This window comes from Mustelus asterias, chromosome 15 (assembly GCF_964213995.1).
Source record: "Mustelus asterias chromosome 15, sMusAst1.hap1.1, whole genome shotgun sequence".
Taxonomy (NCBI): Eukaryota; Metazoa; Chordata; class Chondrichthyes; order Carcharhiniformes; family Triakidae; genus Mustelus; species Mustelus asterias.
The window spans coordinates 18,163,691-18,189,287 of NC_135815.1; the positions used below are offsets into that span (position 1 = coordinate 18,163,691).

At 42.2% G+C, this 25,597-nt stretch overlaps 1 protein-coding gene across 1 annotated transcript; it reads left to right on the forward strand.

Moving 5' to 3' along the window:
• The first annotated feature begins 296 nt into the window (after positions 1-296).
• On the forward strand, positions 297-24,395 carry qpct (glutaminyl-peptide cyclotransferase). The gene is made up of 7 exons (XM_078229592.1): positions 297-557; positions 8,857-9,003; positions 12,217-12,498; positions 17,353-17,526; positions 18,437-18,536; positions 19,996-20,112; positions 21,431-24,395. Exons 1-7 carry the CDS (start codon positions 441-443, stop codon positions 21,574-21,576), a joined length of 1,083 nt encoding a protein of 360 aa, XP_078085718.1. The 5' UTR covers positions 297-440; the 3' UTR covers positions 21,577-24,395.
• The last annotated feature ends 1,202 nt before the right edge of the window (positions 24,396-25,597 follow it).

Genomic DNA, 25,597 nt, shown 5'->3' on the forward strand with positions numbered 1-25,597 from the left:
AGACAATAATTCCTTCAGGATATTTTAGTGATCTTTGTGAGACAGAAACTGTAAATGTGAATGTTTGTTATTTGGCTTTGTTGTATTGTCATTTAATTGTCGGAAAATCTTTCTGGTTTTGCTGGAGTCAATTGTTTCCCCAGTAGAAGCAGAAACAGCTTGAAATGGCCAAAATATCCTTATGCTCAATTTGGATTGGTTACATTTTAAAAAAAACATGCAAGACAGATCAGCCAATGATCACAGTTCATCTTGGTGAAGATAATCTCTTACTTATTCCTTATTTGCCAATCAAAGGAAATCTGGAATGACGTAAATAAAAAAAGGCTTATAAGTGCACTGTGGGCTCTGATTAGCCTCACAAGATTGCACATTAGTCTGTGACGAGAGAGAGGGAGAGAGAGCAAGACAAAAGTGTGTGCTTTTTACAACAGCCAGAGATGGCTAGCAACAAGAGCTTGATTTATTCTCTTTTTCTGGTGTTTTTTCGTTTGACAACAATCCTCTGCCAAACCCAGGGGCAAGAACAATATAAGGTACCATGGACAGAAGAAAAGGTAGGTTTTTAGACTAGAGACTGAGGTCTCATTGTGGTGCAAATGTGTAGACAGAGATTGTGGTTTTAAATTTTAAAATGGAGAAAAGCAGAGGAGTTTTAAGCTGAACATTCTGTCTCCCTGGGGCCTTTCATTGGAAGGTCACAAGGCATAACTTCACTAAAATAATCATCACCATGTTTTAGAAAGGAAAGGGAAGGGGGAAGATTTTGACTAAAACCCAATTATCCTGTCTTCTTTACTTCAGCAATCTGGCATTATACACAAGATCAAAGCTAGTGTAAAACACCCAATTTTAACTTGGGCTATGATTGTGACTGCGGGGCTAAAGCAGACATGAAACTCTGGACATTTTAAACTCTGGCCTCATGTTGCAGCAGGGATTCCCACTTGAACCAGAGGGGATCATGACTTGGTGAGTAGATGGGAGCAAGACGGTGGTGATAAGAAGCAGCAGCTGTCAGGGATAAAAGTGTGCAGCACAAGGAGAGTGCCGAGGGGAGGGAGAGGAAAGGCCTGGATAAGGGAGGACTAAGCTTGCTCTGAGTGGTCTGGAGGACCATTCCTGCTTTTCCTGTCTTATAAGGAAATATAAAATAATTCAAGATTCAAATTTACCTCAGCCACTAATGGCCACGATTCTGTTAGGTTTCACTGGTAGGTCTGGGATTGTGTCCTACTTACCTAATACTGATTAGAAATGGCATTAGGGTTTTACTGATGTAATTGAATCACAACCTTTAAATATTAATAATATCCTCATCTGTCTGCAGCAAGCTGTGCAAAGCTATTAAACTTCTGGTAAACTGGAGGCAGAAGCAAACATATTCGGATCATGCTTTTTTGGGGATGTTTACAAATAATTTACATTTGTGAGATTCATAATGAATATAGGGATTGAAATAACAAAATTAGTGATGCAAATTATATTACTACATTCCAGGGGCAATTGTGCTTTTTGCATTGGATTGGAATCAGAGTCATAGAATTCCTACAGTGCAGAAGGAGGCCATTCGGCCCATCAAGTCTGCACCAACCACAATCCCACCTAGGCCCTATTCCCTTAACCCCACATATTTACCCTCTAATCCCCTGACGCTAAGGGGCAGTTTAGAATAGCCAATCAACCTAACCCGCACGTCTTTGGACTGGATGATTTCCAAAGATGCCACATTTCTCAGTAAGGTCCATATTTTGCTCTATTCTTAAGGTTGCATGGCTAGCATATTTTATCATTAAATCCAATTGTGCTGCTATGATAAAAAAAATGTTTCTACATATCTGAGCCATCACGATTGTTACATTGACTTGTTTTGAATGTGGAGAACATTGGTCCATAATTTGCTGTATCAAGGCGTCACAAACAGTAACTGCCATTTGTTAGACTTGCCCTTGCATGTATCATTTTTTAAAATTTTTGTTTACAAGTCTAAAAGTGGGAGCTGATATCATTGCAGCTAGGGAAACAGAGCATCTGGAATTGCAAAACAACTATTTATTTCTTTAACCAACCAAATTGAAGAATTGTGACATTGGCAGCAAGCACAGATAAGGGAGTATACTTTATAATGGATAAATTCACCGTAAAATTAGGTAGAGAAATAAAATAAAGAGGAAAAAAAAGATTGGATTAAGAAAGAGAAAATAGATCAGAAAGGAAAAGTGAAATAAAAAGTATTTCTATAATATTCAACAATTAAAACAAAGAAAGGCATTAACTGTACAAGCAGATAAACAGGGGAAATTCAGTAACAAGTTCCTTCATGACTTCCTGAAGAGGTTGTCTCTATTGTGTGATGCTTCTGTGTAATATTCCACCCTATGCAGGCACTCATTATCAGAAACAAAACAGCCTTATCACATGCCAATGTGAATCATTTATATTAAATGGATGTCAGCATCAGCAATTATATCCTGCTGGGATCATCAAGATACTATTTCCAACAGCCATTAGTGGGTTCTCTCTGTTGGTTTTTGCTCTAACCAATAATAATGTTCTAACCAAGGCTATGATTAAGCTAATTCCCTTTATATTGTGGAGTCTCTTTGCTTGAAGCTATTGTGTAATACACTGGGGGCACTGAAATCTGGCCTGTTTACATCAATCTCACTAACTGTCTTGACTGGAGACAATACACATCTCTTTAACCTGTGCTTAACCCTCTCTCCACTCACGTTGTGATGCGCGTTATCATACACGAGGCTTGATGCTCAGGAAATAAAGGCTTTTATTTGCTGTAATAAAGCAGCTAACAATTATATACACGATCCCAGACTGAGGGGTCCCAGCCAGAGCAGAGACCTTTATACCTCTCCCAGGAGGCGGAGCCCGACTGGGATGTACCACAACACTACAATACAAAGGTGTAACAACCCCACCCTAACCCCAACAGCAACAAGTAGCACAACCCATCCCTAACCCAACAGCAACATATGTACAAACTTGTAGTACTGGCCAGACCCTGGCTCAGTACTATCCAGTGGGAACCAACGATGGTTCACCACACGTTGTCTGTACCTTTAAGGCTTGATTACCTGTAAAGACTCACATTCCAACCATTATTTTGTAAATTGAGTTTGTGTCTTTATATGCCCTGTTTGTGAACACAACTCCCACTCACCTGATGAAGGGGCAGCGTTCTGAAAGCTAGTGGCTTGAGCTACCAAATAAACCTGTTAGACTTTAACCTGGTGTTGTGAGACTTCTTACTGTGTTTACATCATGCAGTGAATTACCCTGCACCAGTTACACACAGTTTATTTCAAATGTGACTGCGAGTTTCATTTTCTGGCTGAAAAATCTTCCCCTCAATCTTAGGAAGCTCGTTTGTAGGCCTAGAGTTTGAAGGCACTTGCTGTCATTCACATATGGCCATGTGATAAGGGGATTGTCAGCTTAGCCAGCCTATATTGTTGCCAGCAATTTACATTTGTCACCAGTAGCATTACTGCCTCTGGAGTTAAACAACTTTTTTTGAAGTAATTTTCTGTTCACTTCATTTTCTTTACATTACAGCAGTACTTCCAAAATTGGGTGTGGCAGAATTGTCAAAAGTGTGAAGAAGTCATAAAATAACCAGTTCTTGTAGAGGAGATTAAACGGAACTTTTGGTTTATGATAATATAAGAATAAACCAAAATTAAATATCAAGCTTGTTACTCCCTTGCTGATACTGTACTTTATGTCATGAAGTAGTACTTATAATTGTCTCAAGTCACTTTGGCAAAACAACTGCCCTCCTGACAATAATTGGGTTGATTTTCCTATAGTAATATGCAGAGTGTGGCTTTGTGCAGTATTCTGTCTTTATATTTGATGCACCTCAATGAGCACCCGGAAACAAGGCTTTAGAACTGAAGGCTTTAATACATTAACAATGAAACTACTAACACAAATTCACCCGTTCAGACTGAAGGGGTCCTGCCGGAGCAGGGGGTCTTATACCCTGCCACCGGAGGCGGGACCCCACTGGAGTGTGCCATGATAACACTTAGGACAGGTAAACACCCTATCCCAACAACATAGTACAACCCCCATAACAACAACACCCTAGCCCAACAGTAATACAATAACAACCCCAGTGGTGAACCAACGATGGTTCACCACATTCACCCCTCCTTTAGGAACCAAAGGTGGCGGGGTGGATGAAAACAGACAATGACAAAAAAAATAACAGGATTCACAAATCCAGACGGTCTGGAGGACCACACCGACGCTGCGATCTTCTCAACACCGGTTGCGAAACCGGAGCAGGTGCTTGCGGTGGCTCTCTCAAAACAACATCTGGCTGTCCCCTCAAAGACTCCCGGGCCGGCCGGCCCCGATGAGGCGATGGTGTAGGGGATCCTGGAACGTTTGGTGGTGGTGGTGGTGGTGATGATGGTGGCGCCGATCTCCGAGTCTCAGGCAAGCTGTACATGGGAGTAAAAGTGTTATGCACTGGTCCCGGTGCTGACCGCGCCACGTCTGGGGAAGTAATGAGGAGTAGTGGATCTGTGACTGGGGGAATAGGAGCGACAGGAGTTGCTACGTCCCCTGCGGGCGCCAGGTCTCTAATGGAGACAGTGTCCTCTCGCCCGTCAGGATATGCCACATAGGCATACTGAGGGTTGGCGTGGAGGAGTTGGACCGGTTCGACCAAGGGGTCGGACTTGCGAGCCCTCACATGGCGCCGCAGAAGGACGGGTCCTGGGTACGTCAACCAGGCTGGCAATGAGGTCCCCGAGGACGACTTCCGAGGGAATGAGAACATCCTCTCGTGGGGAGTAGCATTGGTTGCCGTACACAGGAGGGAGCGGATAGAATGGAGCGCAGTTGGAAGGACCTCCTGCCACCGGGAGACTGGAAGGCCCTTGGATTTCAGTGCCAGTAGGACAGCCTTCCAGACTGTAGCATTCTCCCTTTCCACCTGTCCGTTACCCCTAGGGTTGTAGCTCGTGGTTCTACTAGAGGCAATCCCGAATGAGAGCAGGAATTGCCTCAAGTCGTTGCTCATGAACGACGAGCCCCTGTCGCTATGAATATAGCAGGGGTACCCGAACAGGGTAAAAAGCTCACTGAATGCCTTGATGACGGTGGCAGTCGACGTGTCCGCACAGGGGAAAACAAACGGAAACCGGGAAAATTCGTCTATTATGTTAAGAAAATAGACATTCCGATCCGTTGAGGGAAGGGGGCCCTTAAAATCTACACTCAGCCTCTCAAAAGGGCGAGTGGCCTTGACCAAATGTGCCCGGTCTGGTCGATAAAAGTGTGGTTTGCATTCTGCGCAAATCCGACAACTTCTAGTAACTGACCTGACCTCCTCCACCGAGTAGGGTAGGTTGCGGGCTTTTATGAAGTGGTAGAGTCTGGTGACTCCAGGATGACACAGATCATTGTGGAGAGCCTTCAAGCGGTCCTCCTGCATGATGGCGCATGTTCCGCGCGAGAGGGCATCCGAGGGCTCATTGAGCTTCCCTGGACGATACATAATATCGTAATTATAGGTGGAGAGCTCAATTCTCCACCGCAAGATCTTATCGTTCTTGATCTTGCCCCTCTGCGTGTTACTGAACATAAACGCCACGGATCGTTGATCCGTGATCAGGGTGAACCGCTTACCTGCCAGGTAATGGCGCCAGTGTCTGACTGCCTCCACAATGGCCTGAGCCTCCTTTTCCACCGCTGAGTGCCGAATCTCTGGGCCTTGAAGGGTGCGGGAAAAAAACGCGACGGGCCTGCCTGCCTGGTTTAGTGTGGCGGCTAGGGCGAAGTCCGATGCATCACTCTCCACCTGGAAAGGGATGGATTCATCCACCGCGTGCATCGTGGCTTTCGAGATGTCGCTTTTCAAAACCTTGAAGGCCAATTGGGCCTCCGGCGTAAGTGGGAAGGTCGTGGACTTAATGAGCGGACGAGCTTTGTCCGCGTAGTTGGGGACCCACTGTGCATAATACGAAAAGAACCCGAGGCATCTCCTCAGTGCTTTCGTGCTAGCGGGCAAGGGAAGTTCAGTGAGTGGGCGCATACGGTCTGGATCAGGGCCAATGACCCCGTTTTCCACCACGTATCCGAGGATGGCTAACCTATGCGTACGGAATACGCACTTCTCCCTGTTATAGGTCAGATTCAGGCGAGATGCAGTGCGTAGAAAGTGTTGGAGATTCGTGTCGTGGTCCTGCTGGTCATGGCCGCAGATGGTGACGTTATCCAGGTACGGGAAGGTAGCCCGCAACCCGTTCTGGTCCACCATTCGGTCCATAGCACGCTGGAAGACCGAGACCCCATTGGTGACACCAAATGGAACCCTGAGGAATTGGTATAGACGACCATCCGCCTCAAAAGCCGTATATTGTCGGTCCTCTGGGCGGATGGGGAGTTGATGGTAGGCGGACTTAAGGTCTATGGTAGAAAACACTCGGTACTGCGCAATCTGATTGACCATATCAGAAATGCGCGGGAGAGGATACGCATCCAGCTGCGTGTATCTATTAATGGTCTGACTATAGTCGATGACCATCCGAGGTTTGTTCCCGCTTTTGACTACCACGACCTGCGCTCTCCACGGACTAGCACTGGCCTGTATGATCCCTTCCTTGAGGAGCCGCTGAACCTCAGATCTAATAAAGATCCGGTCCTCAGCGCTGTAACGCCTACTTTTAGTAGCGATGGGCTTGCAGCCAGGTACCAGATTTTTAAAAAGGGATGGTGTCGTGATCTTCAGGGTGGATAGATTGCACGCGGGGCGCTTTGGGCAATTTGGAGGCTGCGGCTGGTTCCCTACTGCCAGTGAAGGGAGTGGCCCACCGTACTGTAGGATCACACTCCTCATGTGGGCCATAAAGTTTAGTCCGAGGAGAATTGGCGCGCAAAGGTGAGGTAGCACAAGGAGCCTGTATTGCTCGTAAACTGTGCCCTGTACCTCAAGAGTTACCATACATTGTCCTTGGATCGGTACAGACCGGGACTGTGATGCCATGGAAATTGTCTGTTTGGCAGGGAGAACCCGGAGTCCACACCTTTTAGCAGTTTCAGGGTGTATGAAACTTTCGGTGCTCCCACTGTCAAACAGACAATTTACAGTTCTGCCACTAACCTTTACCTCCATCATGGAATGTTCCAGTCTGTAATGCCTGGTCTGATCCAGAGAGATCGACGCCACCGTTGGCCCCTGGGTGTCACTGCATGCTGCCGATGTGGATGCTGAGGACCCCTGCTGGTCGCTGCTGCATGCTGCCGATGTGGATGCTGAGGACCCCTGCTGGTCGCTGCTGCATGCTGCCGATGTGGATGCTGAGGACCCCTGCTGGTCGCTCCTAGTCGTCGTGGACCATGATGGCCGCCCCCATGAATCGCATGTGGCCGAGGGCTCCAAGCGCAGCGACTCCTGGTGGTCTTCCTCCTCCTCTGTCTGCCACGATGGCGCCGTCCTGAGATCGCACGTGGTCGGACCTCGTGGGTACTGCAGCGCCGAAAGAGATGGTCTCCGTTCTGGAGGGTTACAAGCTGCACTGCCGTTTTTAGGTTTGGACCTGCAGACTTTGCCGTAGTGGCCTTTTTTACCGCACTGGCTGCAGATTGCCGTTCTTGCCGGACACTGTTGCCGTGGATGCTTGGCCCCACCGCAAAAATAGCATCGCTGGCCACCTGGAGCTGCCGCCGTCGTCGAATCGATCTGGGAGCGCGGGTTCGCGGGGCGAGGAGGGAGCAGAGCTTGCTCCAACCACGTTGACTGCACGTGGTCCTCGGGGTACAGCGCCAAGCTCTTCGACGCCGCCTCCAACCTCACGGCCATCCCCATTGCCTGGGTCAAGTTGAGTTTCCCCTTTTCTAATAATTTAAGTCTGATGTACGAGGACCCTACCCCTGCTACGAACGCGTCTCGGGCGAGGTCTTGCATGTACTGCTCGGCGGAGACATCCTTACAGTCACAACCCCTGGCAAGCTGCAGGAGTTCATTGGCGTAGTCTTCTATGGTCTCGCCCGACTGCCGACGTCGTGTAGCGAGGAGATAACGAGCGTGAATCTCGTTGGGTGGCGTAATGTACCTATTCTTTAGGAGCTCGACGGCACCCTGGTAAGTGGAAGCTGCACGAATGGCTAGGTAAATCGTGTCGCTTACCCTTGCGTGGAGGACCTGGAGTCTATCACTGTCTGTAGTGATAGCTACCGAGGCTGCCAGGTAGTCCTCGAAGCACTTCCACCAATGTTCGAACGTGTTAGCTGCACCGACCGCACGTGGGTCCAGTGTCAGACGATCCGGTTTTAGGATCTGTTCCATATTCTCAGTTAATGTATTAAATTGATGCACCTCAATGAGCACCCGGAAACAAGGCTTTAGAACTGAAGGCTTTAATACATTAACAATGAAACTACTAACACAAATTCACCCGTTCAGACTGAAGGGGTCCTGCCGGAGCAGGGGGTCTTATACCCTGCCACCGGAGGCGGGACCCCACTGGAGTGTGCCATGATAACACTTAGGACAGGTAAACACCCTATCCCAACAACATAGTACAACCCCCATAACAACAACACCCTAGCCCAACAGTAATACAATAACAACCCCAGTGGTGAACCAACGATGGTTCACCACAATATTCAACTGATAATTTTAGCAGAACTTGCTATTTGGCAGTTACTTTAAGAGACATTTTAGCGACTGCCAATGCTAACTGCTTACACACAGATTCTTGGCAATTTTTAAAATATATTTGAAATGTTAATAGTCCTGACATTCCTGTTAAAGGCTATAAACTGGTGAGGATGCTGTACATCTTTAACTTCCTTATTCTCTCAATGTCGTTAAATCACCAGCTTCTCCACAAGCCCAAGTACCTCACTGCAACCGACACCCGGAACGTTACATCAATGACCAACATTTCTATGATGTGGTATAATGATTTGAGACCAATGCTTCGGGAGAGATATCCAGGCTCTATTGGGAATGTTGCTGTACGCCAGGTGAGTACAGATAATCCGTTAAATTTTCATCTATCTTGGAAGCTCAGTTTTGCTTGTTTCAAGTTCCCTTGACCATGGAACGTTGAAAGGTGATCTAATTTGAAATGTTTATGTTAAACTATTTCCTCTGGTGGGGCAATCAAGAATGAGGGAATAATCATCAACTTAGAGCCAGGCCATTGGAAGAGAAATCAAGAAGCACTTTTTCACAGAAAGAGTAATTGAAATCTGGAGCTCACACCCTCAAAAAGAGCTGCAACAATTGGTCTTTTTAGGACTGAAATTGATATTATTTTTTGATAAGGATACCAAAGGAATGGAGTTAAGGTGGGAAAATTTGGTTAATTTACAGATCAGCCATTATCTACTTGAATGGTGGAGTAGATTGAAGGAGTTGAATGACCTTCTCCTGTTCCTATGTTTCCCTTGTCCCAATAAACTCCATGCACTGGTGCTGCAATAGGCAGGATAGGATAAGATCATAGTTACAAATGCGCGAGTGAACTTACAGTCTGTTAGTTGATCAATATCTCAACATGGTGAAATTATTTCTATACATTTCATTCAGACAATAGGAAGGCTCAATTTGGATATGTAAATACAGCACAATTTAAATCAGATTGCTCTGTGGAGTAATGTATGTTCTAACTGGAATAGTTGGGGAAAATCACTGATAATGCAATTCAAATAATAAATGTTTTTCCCTGTTGGTCTCCTTGAGCAACATTTTCATACTGGGCAGCTTGGGCGAACTGGAGGTTCTTGTTCAATTTTACTCTGTTTTCCAATTGGCATGCAGTAGTAACAGAAGCAATACTTCCAGCATTATGCCAGTTAGTCCAACTGATGTGATGGAAGGGTTAGAAGTGTGCCACTACAATTACTAAAAATGTTATCAAAATAATATTAATTAAAAATAAGTTTACTTTGTGTGATATTTTAAAGTATGCCATTCTCCTTTACAAAGACTTTAATCCTTCTATTTTGGATTCATGGAACCAAACCTAACATAAAGCAAGATGGTAGTGGTTATTGGAGGCCAATCATCTCAGTCCCAGACCATCACTGCAGGAGTTCCTGTATAGTTTTCTAGGCTCAACAATCTTCAGCTCCTTCATCAATGACCTTCCTTCCATCACAAGGTCAGAATTGGGGACGTTCATTAATAATGGACAATGTTCAGGGCCATTCGCACCTCCTCAGGTTCTGAAGCAGTCCATATCCATATGCAGCAAGACCTGCACAATATTTAGATTTCGGCTGATAAGTGGCAAGTTACAGATGTGCCACATAAGTGCCAGGCAATGACTATTTACAACAAGAGAGAATCTAAGCATCTCCCCATGACATTCAATATCTTTACCATCATTGAAACCCCCAGAATCAAATCCTGGAATTTACAATTGATCACAACTTCACCAAACCTGCCAAAATAAACACTGACTGCAAGAGTAGATGATTGGGTGGGAACTCTATGGTGAGTAACTCACCTTGTGTCTCCTCAAAGGCTGTTCACACCTTCAAGGTACAAGTCAGGAGTTTGATGAATATTCCATTTGCCTGGAAGAATATGGGTGTAATATCACTAAAAAGATCTACACCATTCAGGACAAAGCAACCCATTTGAACAGCACCACATCCACTACCGTAAACATTCACTCACTCCACCATTGACACACAGTGACAGCAATGTGTAACATATATAAGATAGAAACATAGAAACATAGAAAAACTACAGCACAAACAGGCCCTTCGGCCCACAAGTTGTGCCGAACACATCCCTACCTTCTAGACCTACCTATAACCCTCCATCTTATTAAGCTCCATGTACTCATCCAGGAGTCTCTTAAAAGACCCTATTGAGTTCGCCTCCACCACCACTGACGGCAGCCGATTCCACTTGCCCACCACCTACTGTGTGAAAAACTTACCCCTAACATCTCCCCTGTACCTACCCCCCAGCACCTTAAACCTGTGTCCTCTCATAGCAGACATTTCCACCCTGGGGAAAAGCCTCTGAGAGTCCACCCGATCTATGCCTCTCAACATCTTATACACCTCTATTAGGTCTCTTCTCATCCTTCGTCTCTCCAAGGAGAAAAGACCGAGCTCCCTCAGCCTATCCTCATAAGGCATGCCACTCAATCCAGGCAACATCCTTGTAAATCTCCTCTGCACCCTTTCAATCTTTTCCACATCCTTCCTATAGTGAGGCGACCAGAACTGAGCACAGTACTCCAAGTGGGGTCTGACGAGGGTCTTATATAGCTGCATCATTATCCCCGGACTCCTAAACTCAATCCCACGATTGATAAAGGCCAGCACACCATACGCCTTCTTAACCACCTCCTCCACCTGCGGGGCCGATTTTAGAGTCCTATGGACCCGGACCCCAAGGTCCTTCTGATCCTCTACAGTACTAAGAGTCTTTCCCTTTATATTGTACTCCTTCATCCCATTTGACCTACCAAAATGGACCACGACGCATTTATCTGGGTTGAAGTCCATCTGGGTTGAAGATGCACTGCAGCAACTCACCAAGGATCCTTTGACAGCACCTTCCAAGCTTGTGACCTCTAAAGCCTAAAGGCACAGGGCAGCAGATGCATAGGAACACCATCATCAGCAAGTTTCCTCCAAGCCACACACCATTCTGACTTGGAAATATTTTGCCATTCCCTCACTGTTGCTGGCTCAAAATCCTCAAAACCTCTTCTTAACAGCACCATTGGTATACCTGCATCAAATGGACTGTAGAAGTTTTAGAAGGTGGCTTGTTACCACCTTTTGAAGTGAGAAATAAATGCTAGCCAAGCCAGGTAATGTCCACATCTCAAGAACAATATAAAAAAGTCTCCCAGACTATGAATTGAAGTGAGAGCAGGTGATGTTTTCTTGAGTCACTGAAAATGCCACTATGAGTAGCAAAGGGTAGCTGACACAGGCATGAAAAGGGGTCAAAAATCCCCTCCACACTTTCAATTTTATTATCAGGCCTTGCCTCAGGTTGGTACTGTGATAGTGCCAAACACAAGAATTCATGTCTGATGGAATGAACCAGTCCGATTGGTTGCCCTGGACATTCACTATCTTGCTGAGTGTTTCCATTAAGAAAGAAAGTCAATAGAAATCCCAGATTAAAATTCCTTTTAAACTGCTACTTTTTTAGCCAATGTAAGAGTTGACCCTTGTTAAATTTGTTTTTCTCCATAGCACATCATAAGTCGTTTAGCTGAACTCCAGGCTGGCTGGGTAACTGAAGAGGACACTTTCCAAGATGCAATACCCTATGGAACAGTCACATTTTCAAATATCATCAGTACACTGGATCCCTCAGCTAAACGAAGGCTGGTGCTGGCTTGTCACTACGACTCAAAATACTACAACGAGTGGTGGTATAGTAGAGTATACGTGGGTGCCACTGATTCTGCTGTACCGTGTGCTATGATGTTGGAACTAGCTCGTGCACTGGACAATCTGTTACTTCAGATGAAGGTACTCCTTACTATATGGTACATTATAGCATATGCATTGTAAATAATTAACCTGGTAAAATACTACAGAAAATTCTTGGTTACTTAACATTTTACATTTGCATCAAGCCACTTGTATCAAGAGATTTTTAAAATGTCAATTTAAACATTAATGTATGTTGTACTTTAACATTTTAAGACAATGTTAATTTTGTCCTGTTTAAATCAAAATAATTAACATTTTTTTCTACATTCTAACAAAGTATCTGGTGGCAGATGTTCACATGAAGCATGATATAGTGACACGTCAGACTTTACTCTGGTACTGCTTGGCAGAAACTTGTACTCTCCTCTGTGATGAGTTTGATGGGGACCTTTAATTGGGAGAGTAGATGGTGGTTGGGAACTTTGCCACCTTCCCACCTCCATCCAAATAAATCTGTGGCAGGAGGACTACTTTCCTGTCCTGCTGCCAATGCCCTCTTAAGGGCCTCATCTCATCACCTTGGTAGCAACTCAGTGGCAGGCGGGGGACTTGCCCTTCATGTTTACTTGTGGATTCCCGGGGAATGGGCAGGAGGAAATCCAGTGGAACAGTCGTATTCAGTGCCTGATCAAGGAACCTGGCATTGGAAAGGGGGGAGCCACTGAAAGCAATCCCCTGTCCTTCCTGATAATCCCCCTCACTATTCCTCCCTTGCAACCTGTACCCCCAACTCTCATCAGTACTCACCTTTGCCTTGGTCCCTCATCTATCCAAGATCTTGGTGGGTGTAGTTCTGGCAACTGTCACCATCTTCCCAGTGGACACAAAGAGCTTTACCAGGCAAAACCTCTGCCCCAGGGTCCTTGATCCGAGGGGAAAGCCCGCTGCTGGCTTGTCAAGTGAGTGAGTGGCACAAGGTGTGATGGATCTTCCTCATCAGAGGCAATGTGGGGGTTCTGTCAGCTCTCCAGCTGGCAACTGAGACCTCCATTGCCGTTGTAAGGTTCCACCCGTGAAGTCTGACACACGTTGTAGAAGACCTTGCTGCTGATACTGAGGAAGGGGGGATTTCAAATGGATTTGCTCCTCTGTGGTGCTCCCCAGATGTGCCTTTGTGGCATTTGCATTACATCATGGCCTGCAAAGACAGGATTATGAATGAGTATATTAGTGCCCATATTATAAATAAAAAATATCCTTATCTATAAAAATGTATCTGTAGTATCATGCAAAGATAGGCGACTACCAAGTAGAGTAACAAATTAACGGTTTATTATAGTAAGTAATTATGTACAGAGAGTGATATAAAGGCTACTAAACTCCATGGCCGGAATGTTACCACTGTTCATGCCGGTGGGACTTCCCCATCCCGCTGCAGTGAACGGCGATTTGGCTGGGCACCAAATTCTCTGACTTCGCTGCAGCGGGAGCGTGACGTGAATGGCCAGTAAGATTGCACCCTGTGACTCCAGAACTCTAACTGCATGGAAAACCCGTTGTCAGCTTCAGGACTTTGTGCTCCGGCCTGATTGGCCAAATGGGTCATGTCACCCTCCGTGAGCTTGCCCCTTAAAGGGGCACATTACCACAGTGTCATCAGTCATAAAGGTATATGCTGTAACTTTAGCGAGATATGAATCCCTTGCAGGAACTATACAGTAACAAATATTTGATAAACAAATCTAAGTAACTAAACTAAAACCGGAACATGATTAATTGATTTACTTTATGAGGGATATCTTTGGACAAATCTGCAAAGATAAGGGCATTGTAGAATCTGTATGGCTCAGTGGTACCATTTGTGACTCTCAGAGATTGTAGTCCCTTTTGGGTTTTTCGGAAATTAATTTTGGCTGATCTTTCAGTGCTGCACTGCTGGAGTTGCTATCTTATACCATGGTCCACTTTCTCTGCTCAAAACAATGTAGATGATCCCATTAATCTATTTGAAATTGAGTTCTCTTGCTACACCACCAACAGTAATCCTTCAACCAACACCTCTAAAATAGCTTATCTGATTATTTTTCCCACTGTAATTATGGGATCTTGTTTTTCACAAAATTAACATTTGCTTCACAATATGCCCGCAGCAAGATCTGGACACATTTCAGACTTGGGATGATAAAGTACAATATGGTAATAACTACCTCTAACAAGAGAGCATTATCATTACTGAATTGCCCGCCATCGACATCATGGGGGTTACCATTGTCCAAACACTCAACTGGAACAACCACATACATGCTGAGCTATCAGAACACTACAAGCTGAATATTCTGCAGTTTGTAGCTCACCTCCTGACTGAATGAAGTCTTGATCCACCAACTAGAATGATGTGGAGATGCCGGCGTTAGACTGGGGTGGGCACAATAAGAAGTCTCACAAGACCAGGTTAAAGTCCAGTAGGTTTATTTGGGATCACAAGCTTTCGGAGCAATGCTCCAAAATAACCTGTTGGACCTGTTTAACCAAATAAACCTGTTGGACTTTAGCCTGGTGTTGAGAGACTTCTTACTGTGCCCACCACCTAGAAGGCACAAGTTAGAAATGTAATGGAATACTACGCATTTCCCTGGATAGATTTCACTGTAACAACATCAAGAAGCTCAACACCAACCAGAACAAAGGAATTTGCTTGACTGGCAATCTCTGCAAACAAAAAAAAATCTCCCTCCATAACTAGCATACTGTGGCTGCATTGTGGACTATGTACATGATGTATCACAAGTCAGCAAGGGTCTTCAGCAGCACTTATAAAACCTGTGATCTCCATGACCTAGAAGGGTGCTTGTGAGCACCATTATATTCAAAGTCAACTGCAGGACATGTGCCATCCTAACTTAGCCATATATGGACTTTCCTTCATTGTCAATTATTTTTTCTCCTTTCTTAGAATGCGGGCGCCACTGACAAGGTCAACATTTGTTGCCATCTCTAATTGTCCTTGGCTTGCTAGGATTTTCAGTTAAGAGTGAACCACATTGCTGTGAGTCTGCAGTCACATGTAGGCCAGAAGATTTCCTACTCTCAAGGTCATGACTGAACCTGATGGGTTTTTACAACAACTGATGATAGATTCACAGTCATCATTAATGATGATTAGCTTTATAATTCCAGAATTTATTAATTGAATTCAAATTCCACTAGCTTCTGTTGTGGGAATATGAACCCATGTTTCCAGAGCATTTGCCTGGACCTCTGGATTGCCACTACCACAATGCTGCTGAATGCAGGAAATCCCTTCCTGCCAGCTGTGTGTGAGTACCTTCGCTGCATGGACTGCAGCAGTTCAAGGAATGATTACCGCCACCTCCTTAATGCAGGGATGTGACTGGATCAAAGGAAAACACACTTGAAAATAGGTGAGCTCTGCAAGGGAGCTAAGTGAGCTGGTCTTGGAGGGGGACCACTCCTCCCACAGCGTGAAGACTTTTTAGATATTTGCTTTGAAATAGGACTTGCAGGTGCATTATTTTACTCGCATTCGAAGAACCTGGCACTTCTGATGACAAATATAACCCCAAGATTAATCATATAATATGTATGTATAGCATTACCACTTACTGGAAAAAAATGAACACAAAGTTAAAACAAAACTCTTCAAACTGACCAAATGTTTGTATAATCACTTGCGTCTAATGTACTGTCCATACACAATACATTAAATCATCTTCCTTTCTCAGCTAACTTACACAAATTGTGAACAAATATGTCTATTATGAGATATTTTTACTGACCATGAACGCAATTGATGAGTTTATTGCACACTGCAAGAACAAAGAAACGGAAACTCAGTAAAAAACAGAAAAGTCATATCCCTGTTAATGACAATAAATGTTGGCCTTTCCAGCAATATCTATCTCCAATAATTTTTTTAAAGCTTAAGTGGAACCACCTGCAGGTAAATTGGGTGGAATTCTCCCAAATAAATTTGAAGTGTTGAATTTGCGAGAAAACTGGAGTAATTCACGCTGTTTTTTTCCGTGGGAGTTCCGAGTAGGATCTCCCACACTCTGCTGTTAATGGCATTTCCCATTGAGGTCACCCCACACCACCGGGAAACCATGGGAAGGGGTGCGCTGCCGGCGGGACCAGAGAATTTCATCTGCATGACTGGCCGAGAATTCTGGCCAATGTTTCTTCTTGCAGGAGTATCTAGAACTAGGGATCACTGTTTAAAAATAAGGTTTCGCCCATCCAGGACAGAGAAAAATATATTTTTTTCTCCCAGAGGAGAGTGAGTCTTTGGAACTCCCTTCCTCAAAATCAGTGAAAGCAGAGTCTTTGAAGGTTTTCAAGGCGTGGTAGGTAGATTCTTGTTAAACAAGGAGGTGAAAGGTTACGGGGTGGGGAGGGAGGTGGGTGGGGGGGGGGGGGTGGTAGGCAGGAGTTTATTGTCAGATTAACCACGATCTTATTGACTGGCGGTCAGGCTTGAAGGGCTGAGAGGCCTACTCTTGTTCCGAGTTCACATGTTCATTTGTAATGCCAAGGCCAGTGCAAATGTATCATCGTCATACCGTGTCAAAACAATTGGGGGAAAAAGGACTTCTCCTAGGAAACTCACCCAATAGCAGTTTATTTATTGGTCCTACTTTCCAGAGTTTAAATTGGAAAATCATGAAAATAGTGATTCATATACATACGTTCATTTAAAATAGCATCTATAACAGTAAATCCAAAGTATTATGACTTTGAGACTAGCCCAAATTGGTGTTATTTTTCCTGACTGTAACCTGCGTGTATTTTCTATGTTTCAATATTTCATTGAGTTTCAATGTTTGAAAATGTACAGCAGAAACATCACTTATTCATATCCTCAAGAGATTCCATTTTTAGCTTGGGTAAATTTCCACAGGCTTACATTTAAATGATTTCTCTTTTAATTAGGATAATAGTGACAGACCAGATCTTACCCTGCAGCTAATATTCTTTGATGGAGAGGAAGCATTTCAATTTTGGTCCGATATTGACTCATTGTATGGCTCTCGGCATTTGGCACAGAAGATGGAGAGGGAGGCACATCCACCTGGTTCCACTGATACCAACCAGCTTCATGGAATTGTAAGTACAGACCACCTACAGGACAGGAAAAAAGTACAAGAAATGTTGTCATTTTAACAATCGTCAAGATGTACACCAATAAAAATTGAATAATAGGGCAGCTTTTCTCAATTGTAGATGAAAGTAGTGTTCATAAATGTTTAATACATTTATTTTTTCTGTGGGTTAATGGCAATGTGAAACCTTATTTGCTATAGTAAAGAAAGGTTGACTGGGATTTTCCAGTCCATGTATGATTTTCCAACTTGATGGGGACAACTTAACTGCCTGGGGTGACAGGCTGACGGAGTGGGGGTGGGGGAGGTGCAGTGTACCTCGGTGTATGAACAGCTGTAGGCAGCCCTACACTAGAAATATTCACCATTCTCCCACACAAAGCTGGCATGGCTGCAGGAACAATTTTGTACTTACACTTATGAAAAAGTTGGTGAGGGGGCACCTCCATTATGAAGTACCCTGTCAATTATTTACCCTCTCCCACAACCTGCTGCTCCTCTCAATGTGGAAGGCCTTGAATTGGTCCTTCAGCTTTGAAAGACCAACTGCCACCCTTTATTGAGCAGGGAACTTGTCTCCATGTCAATTAAAGGGTCACTGTACTGAAAATCCCAAAGAGTGTCTGTTTCTTTTAACATGTGAGTTTGGGACCTAAACAGTCCTGACTCTTGTTTCCCACTCCCAAATGCAAAATCAACCATATATATGGAATGTTGACAGCCAATAAAAGGGAAAAGGATATGAACAAGTGTGCACAAAATGACAAAAATATTTTATATAATTATATGTTTCCTGATAGACAAGTCAATGCAAGAAACTTAGACTGTTGAAGACATGACTTCACCATTGTGGGAGATGGAATTAACCTATTGATTTGCTAATGCAATTTGACAAATTGCGTATTTCCTCATAGGACCTATTTGTGTTATTGGATTTGATTGGTGGACCAGATCCAAGATTTCCAAGTTATTTTCCAAATACAGCTCGATGGCATAAAAGACTACAGCTAATAGGTAATAAAAATGAACAGAAATATTAGTTATGTAGATTGTTATATATTTGGTGGCTATTACATGTTGCAAGTTTGTTTCCTGCCTTGTATTTTTTTTCTTCTAAATTTCCTTCTCTAATTGTCAATCCCCCGACCAATTCTGTCACTGCTTTAGCTGCTGAAACCCTCATCCAGGTCTTTGTTACTCTAAACTTGACTAACTCCCGTGCTCTACCATCCATAAACCTGAGGTCATCCGAAACTCTGCTGCCTGTTTCCCTAGGCCATACTAAGTCCCAGTCACACATCCATCCCTGTGTTCACTGGCCTTCTTTGGCTTCCATTTAAGAGATGCCTCAATTTTAAATTTTTTCAAATCCATCAATGGTTTCTCCCTTGCCCATCTCTGTAACATCTTTACAACCTCCAAAATATCTGCATTCCTCTAATTATGGCTTTTTAACCATTACCAGTTTTAATCACTCCTGCCATTGGTAGCCATGCTTTCAGTCACAAAGGTGCTACGGTCTGAAGTTCCCTACCTAAACTCCTTCAAATTCTACTTTTCTTTCTTCTTTTTGAAACACTCCTTTAAAATCAACCTTTTTAACAAAGCTTTTGGCCATCAACCTAATATATCCTTATGTAGCCCAGTGTCAAATGTTGTTTGATAATGTTCTTGTGAAGCACCTTGGAATGTTTTACAAGGTTAATGAAGGCAATACATATTTGCAAGTAGCTGCTGTTGAATCTGCTTCCACAACACTCTCAGGCATCCCATTCCAGGTCAGAACAACTTGGATATGGAAAACAAATAATTCTCGCCTTTTTCAATTATCTTAAAGGAATTACCTTATCCTCAGGATTTTATCAAGAATTTTCCAGTGCACAAATGGCTGGCCATTGAATTTCAAACAGGGTGCATGCCACCTAAATTGCATGCCACCTCATACAGAATCAACGAAAGTACCAAGAAAACAGCACATATATATCTGTGCTGTCATTACTGCTTTATTCTGCTTCAATCTACTACCAACAATCACTAAAAACACATTAAGTTATCTATAAAATGCAACCAAAGCAACTTTCTTAATAAAAACAGAAAATGTGGCAAAAATTCAGAAGATCAGGCAGCATAGAATGATAGAATCATAGAATCCCTACAGTGCAGAAGGAGGCCATTTGGCCCATCGAGTCTGCACCGACAACAATTCACCTAGGCCCTATCCCCATAACCCCACATATTTACCCCACTAATCTCTCTAACCCTCGCATTCTGGGACACTAAAGGAGAATTTAGCATGGCCAATGCACATAACCCGCACATATTGGCGGGGAGAGGAAATCGTAGTACCCTGAGGAAACCCACGCTGACACGGGGAGAATGTGCAAACTCCACACCGACGATCTGTGGAGAGAAACAGTGTTGACATTTCAGGTCGATAATCTTTCATCAGAACTTTCTTAATGTTGTCCAACAGAACGTCGCCTGCATCGCCTGGGTTTACTGAATAACCATCCCAACGAAGTAAAATATTTCTGGACCAAAATGCAAGCCGGACATATTGATGATGATCATAAACCATTTTTGCAAAGAGGTATGTCGTATCATGTTGCAGTGACAATTTTTCTTCCCGTGTTATGTGTAACAAAATCATAGATCTATTTGTACTAAGCATTGCTTCCTTGTTTTTATCCTCTACATTTTTTCCATATAGAGTAGCAGAGTTGAAATAAATGGTTAACTCACTCTAAGAGCCAGCACAAGCATGGGTCAAATGCTGTAAGGTCTTATAATACTTTCCAATTGCTTCCTATTTTTCTAATATCGACATTGTACATATAGGTGCATTTATTGCAACCCATTTCTACGGAGTGTGTTTTAATCCTTTTCTTTCCTGTCTTTTATTTAAAATTATTTACAACAGGAAAATGTAAAACCAAAGCCACCAATGTTATTTGCAACAAATTTGTTGGTTTATTGGGATGATATTTGTGGTTTTTTAAAAAGAAATTGTTAACTGATTTTAAATGAGGATAAAATGGTGAAATAAACAGTTTATTCAGAGGCTGCTAACTAGAAACTAAAATAGCAATGGAGTGTTTCACATAGTTTAAAAAAAAATCTTTCCAGGGATGGAATGCGGGTATCGCTAGCAAGACCAGCATTTGTTCCCCATTCCTAAGTGCCCTTGAATGGAATAGCTTGTTCGGCCAGTTCAAAGGTCAGCTAAGAGTCAACCACATTGATGTGGGTCTGCAATCACATGTAGACCAGGCTAAGTAAGGACAACAGATTTTATTCTCAAAAGGACATTTGTGAAACAAATAGGTTTTTATGACAATCGATGATAGTTTCACGGTCAACATTACTGAAAATAGCTTCCAATTCCACATTCTTTCTATTAATGAATTGAATTTTAATCCCACTTGCTGCCATGGTGGGATTTGACCCATGACCTCAGAGTATGAGTCTGGGTCTCCGAATTATTAGTCCAATGACCACTATAGCTGGCCATCGGATATGTTACCAACTCCCATGGCCTCTTGGATTGTAATACATGATTGCTATAGTACCCAGCAGTGGTTTGCTTTGTGGCCTGTCTCGCAGCATTTAAAATACCTGAGCTCATTATCTTCATGATCTGATTTCTACTTAAATGTCACTCTTTGACATTGCTCGAGAGAAGATAATCATTTCCATGGAGTGGCACAAGACATTTGATTTTCTACCTGTGATTGTGAGGTCATGTTAGCATGTGAGGGAAGCCTCTCAAGAATTTTATATTCTTGATCAAGTAACCAGACTCTTAGAGCCTTACTATTATTTTGACAGCAAATTCTGGCTCACTGTGTGCATTGAAAGGAAAGAACCAACTCCACATCAAGTAATTTTCACTGTTTTATGTTCCATAGGTGTTCCCATTCTGCACCTCATACCTACACCATTCCCTCAAGTGTGGCACAGCATGGAGGATAATGAGAACAATCTGGATCCAATAGCAATTGATAACCTTAATAAAATATTGCAGTTGTTTGTCTTGGAGTATCTCAGATTATAGTGTAGTCGTGGTGTATACAAAATGAATGATTATGATCAAGTAAAGTCCTTCAGGCCAAGCAGATTTCAATAAATAGCAGTTCCTGCTACCTTAATGCAATTGGGAAACCGTTGCTTAAAGTAGACAAACTTATCAACCATGTTAATGACTGCTTGTATTTAATGCGCTGACTGAATTAATATTGGTAGTTGCTCACCCCATAAAAGCTCATGGTATTCATTCTTTATTAACAATGCGTAATGGTATTAGTTTTCTTGGCAGTTTTATTTAGTAGACATTGAAACTCTTTTTGGTAATGTGCAATTTAACTGCATCCAAAATATATCTTTCAATTGTAATTTTTACATTTGTCTATTGTGTTGGTCACATTAAATGGTACAGTGTACTACACATTTTGTGTGGATGTAAATTTGTTTTTGACATGACAGCATCACCAGTAAAGTATTTTGTGCTCACAATTATACACCTGAACTCACACTGATTGTGTAGTGCATTCATATATGTATGGAAAGATGAGCAAAATATCCAGTTAGTTATTTCCAAACAATGTAAATTTAAGTACACATGTACAAAGCTTTTCCTCTGATTTGACTCATCAACACTCTTATTTAAAGCTGTTACCAACAGTACAGTTGAAGAAAGGGGTTTGTTTGTAAGTTAAGAAGTTCAGTTTTCTGATTCTGTTTTAAAATCTATCTGTAAAAAAGGATTTGCTTTGACTGCATACGTGTGATATTTATGGTGAAAACACTCCTACCTACCTTTAATAAATTACAATAAAAAGTACAGAAAATAGGAAAGGACTCCAGTTCCTAATTCTGTTGGGCTTAATATTATTTCATGTGGCCATCTCTTTCTCTAAGCTGAATGCTGTTAACATTGCTAGCGACGTATCTTAAGAGGTATACTCACTGATGAGCCAAAACTCCACACTGGTGACCTGATAGTAAAAATAATGTTCTACCCGATATCAAATCAATGGGTGGCATAATTCAACTGAACAAAATTGTAATTTTTACATCCTGGACACATCTAAGGTGTGACAGATTTGTTTTTTTTCTGTTACTTCTTTTGAGCCCAGCTGTGTCTGGGTCACACCCTTTGTGCAATTTCTATTTCTTTTACCATGTCCTCTTCTTCTCCAATCTTGCCACTTACAGGTTGGATGCCCATGTAGTTTACTCTATTAACATAGAAAAGTATTAATTTAGGGTATTTTATATTCTTACTCACTTATCATATTTTCGGATCATGATTTGTTGTGAATACATAAACAGAAATGCAATTTCTTTCCATGTATCCTGTGACCTGATTTGTAACTTTATACTTTAAGATTTTGTTTGCCCTTATTCCTTAATTACTTACATCGCTATCCATATCAATCTTTTCTCTCTGTAAACCTCCTTTCCTAATGGAGATTTACACATAAAATCTACTTTTTAACCTCTGCCAAAACCTTCTCACAGCAATGTCCAATCCAAATTCCTTTGCTCACACCATGCCATCTCCCCTCAAAGTCTACTTGTAAAAATGTTTCTCTTATACTCTATTTTGAACAGGAACAATCAAACAGCATTCCTCACACATTTTTGAGCTGATGGGGATTAATAAATTGTGTACGTTCCAGGCATTCTTAAAGTATATGAGTTTCATCAAACATAATTGAAATTCTAATAAGTGCATGGGTTTTATTTTTAACTGTATTTTTCTTCTGAATTCACCAGCTTGGTAACAACATTTTTAATATGGGCAAATGGGTTATGTCTCATAGTGGCATATCAGAGACTTCCACTTTATCCACATGTGAACAAAGTCTTGCTCAAGGGTAACAGGACAAAAAAGAAAATCATTCTAAAATATCTAGCTTTTAAATAAATTTACATTCAACAGTGCCATAAAAATGGTCTATTTGTTTGTACAAACGTAAACGAACACTTACGTCTTTCTGAGTGTGTTTTGTTTGTAAGCTTAAAGACAGCAATTCACATTTCTTTTTATGCTTCATTATTAAATGATGTGGAGATGCCGGCACTGGACTGGGGTGGGCACAGTAAGAAGTCTCACAACACCAGGTTAAACTCCAACAGGTTTATTTAGCAGCACGAGCTTTCGGAGCGCTGCTCCATTCACCTGGGAAGTAATGACTGCAAAGTTTAACAAGTATTGAATTGGGGCATAATTATCCTCTGTTAAACAACTTCAGAATAAAGTGGATGTGGGTGTAAAATTGAAATAATATGCTTTGCTTTTGTCTCTAATTTTGATTATAATTACCAAACAGCCAATATGTAAAAAGAATAAATTGAAATTGCATTGTGTGATATGAGTAACAATACATTAGATTGTGTAATTTTTTCTCTGCTTATTTTAATGAAGGAATTTTGATTTGATTTATTTGATTTGATTTATTATTGTCACATGTATTAACATACAGTGAAAAGTATTGTTTCTTGTACGCTATACAGACAAAACATACCATTCATAGAGAAGGAAACGAGAGAGTGCAGAATGTAGTGTTACAGAATTTAAAAAGAGAAAAATATGTTTATTGAAACGTTAGAAGAATAAACACTCTTAATGGTGCACAATGCAATTTTGATCACAAACAGTCAGTATCTAGTAAGCTTGCAAATCTTTTATTCTATTTCCAGGGCCTTAACCATGCACTGGATAGCATTACTTTCTGTATTACATTTTTTGGTATGTTGACTCACGGATTATATTTGCACATATGTACGTTTCACACAAGATTCTGTATTTTTATCTACCTAAGATCCTTGCTTTCTCTAAAAGTCAATAAAGCATGATTGTAGCAAAAATGTGCTTTCGTAGAATTTATTTTTCAGCTTGCTTTGGCCACTTTGCAAGTGCAAATTGGAATCGTTTTTTAGTTAAACTCTACTGCTGCCTACGCTGTTTCTAACTTCAGAATCATCAATGCTGCCATTGGATGTCCATGGTGGAAAAATGTTCATTTATCCTATATTGAGAACCCTTTCCTTTTACATCCACAAAATTACACACCCAAAGAAAGACTACCATAAGGATGCACAATCTGTAGCTAACTAAGGAATTTATGGGTGATGTCAAAGAGAACTTTAAAAGGACATAGACAAGTTGGTGGAGTGGGCAGATAGATGGCAAATGAAGTTCAATGCAGAGAAATGTGAGATGATTCATTAGGTAGGAGGAACATGGAAAGGCAATATAAGACAAGGGGTACAACTATATAAAGGATGTGCAGGAGCAGAGGGACTTGGATGTATATGTGCATGGGTCATTAAAGGTGGCAGGATAGGTGGAGAGAGCAGTTAATAAAGCATCGTGTTTCCTTTCAGCTTTACTAATAGGGGCTGAGAGGACAAGAGCAAAGAGATTATGCTGAACTTGTATAGGACAATAGTTAAACCTCAGCTGGAGTATTGTGTACAGTTCTGGGTGCCACATTTTAGAAAGAGAGTGCAGAAGAGTTTTACAAAAATGGTTCCAGGGATGATAAACGTCAATTATAAAGATGGATTGGAGAGTTTGGGACTGTTATCCTTGGAGAGGAGAAGGTTAAGAGAAGATTTAATAGAGATATTCAAAATAATGAAGGGGCTGGACGGAGTAAATAGGGAGAAACTGCCATGAGGATAGAGGCTAGATCGGGGGAATGGGACAGGTTTGCACTACTGAAAGCGGACATAGTCTTAATAGGTCAAATAATTTCCTTCTTTACTGTTATAACTTATCCAAATAAATGTTTTGAAGCTTGGGGAACTGTTATTCTTTCCTGTCTCTATCTTCAATGTGTCATCTTTAAGCATCTACAATAGCGGTATGGAGCTCATTTCATATGGTGAGCCTGATCCTGGTTCATGACAAGAACCACATTTAGCTGAATGAATTTGCTCATACTGGGGTGGAAAATATTATGCATTCCTCCTGTTTCTGGGGCATATAATGGGTGCAATGCTTTTTTAAAAAAACTAGTTCATGGGATGTTAGTGTAACAAGACCAGCATTTTTTGCTCATCCC

Coding starts and splice junctions, on each gene's coding strand:
- qpct (XM_078229592.1), top strand. CDS start 441: ATGGCTAGCAACAAGAGCTTGATTTATTCTCTTTTTCTGGTGTTTTTT. Junction 17,527..18,436: donor CCAACCAGCTTCATGGAATT/GTAAGTACAGAC, acceptor ATTTCCTCATAG/GACCTATTTGTGTTATTGGA. Junction 18,537..19,995: donor TAAAAGACTACAGCTAATAG/GTAATAAAAATG, acceptor GTTGTCCAACAG/AACGTCGCCTGCATCGCCTG.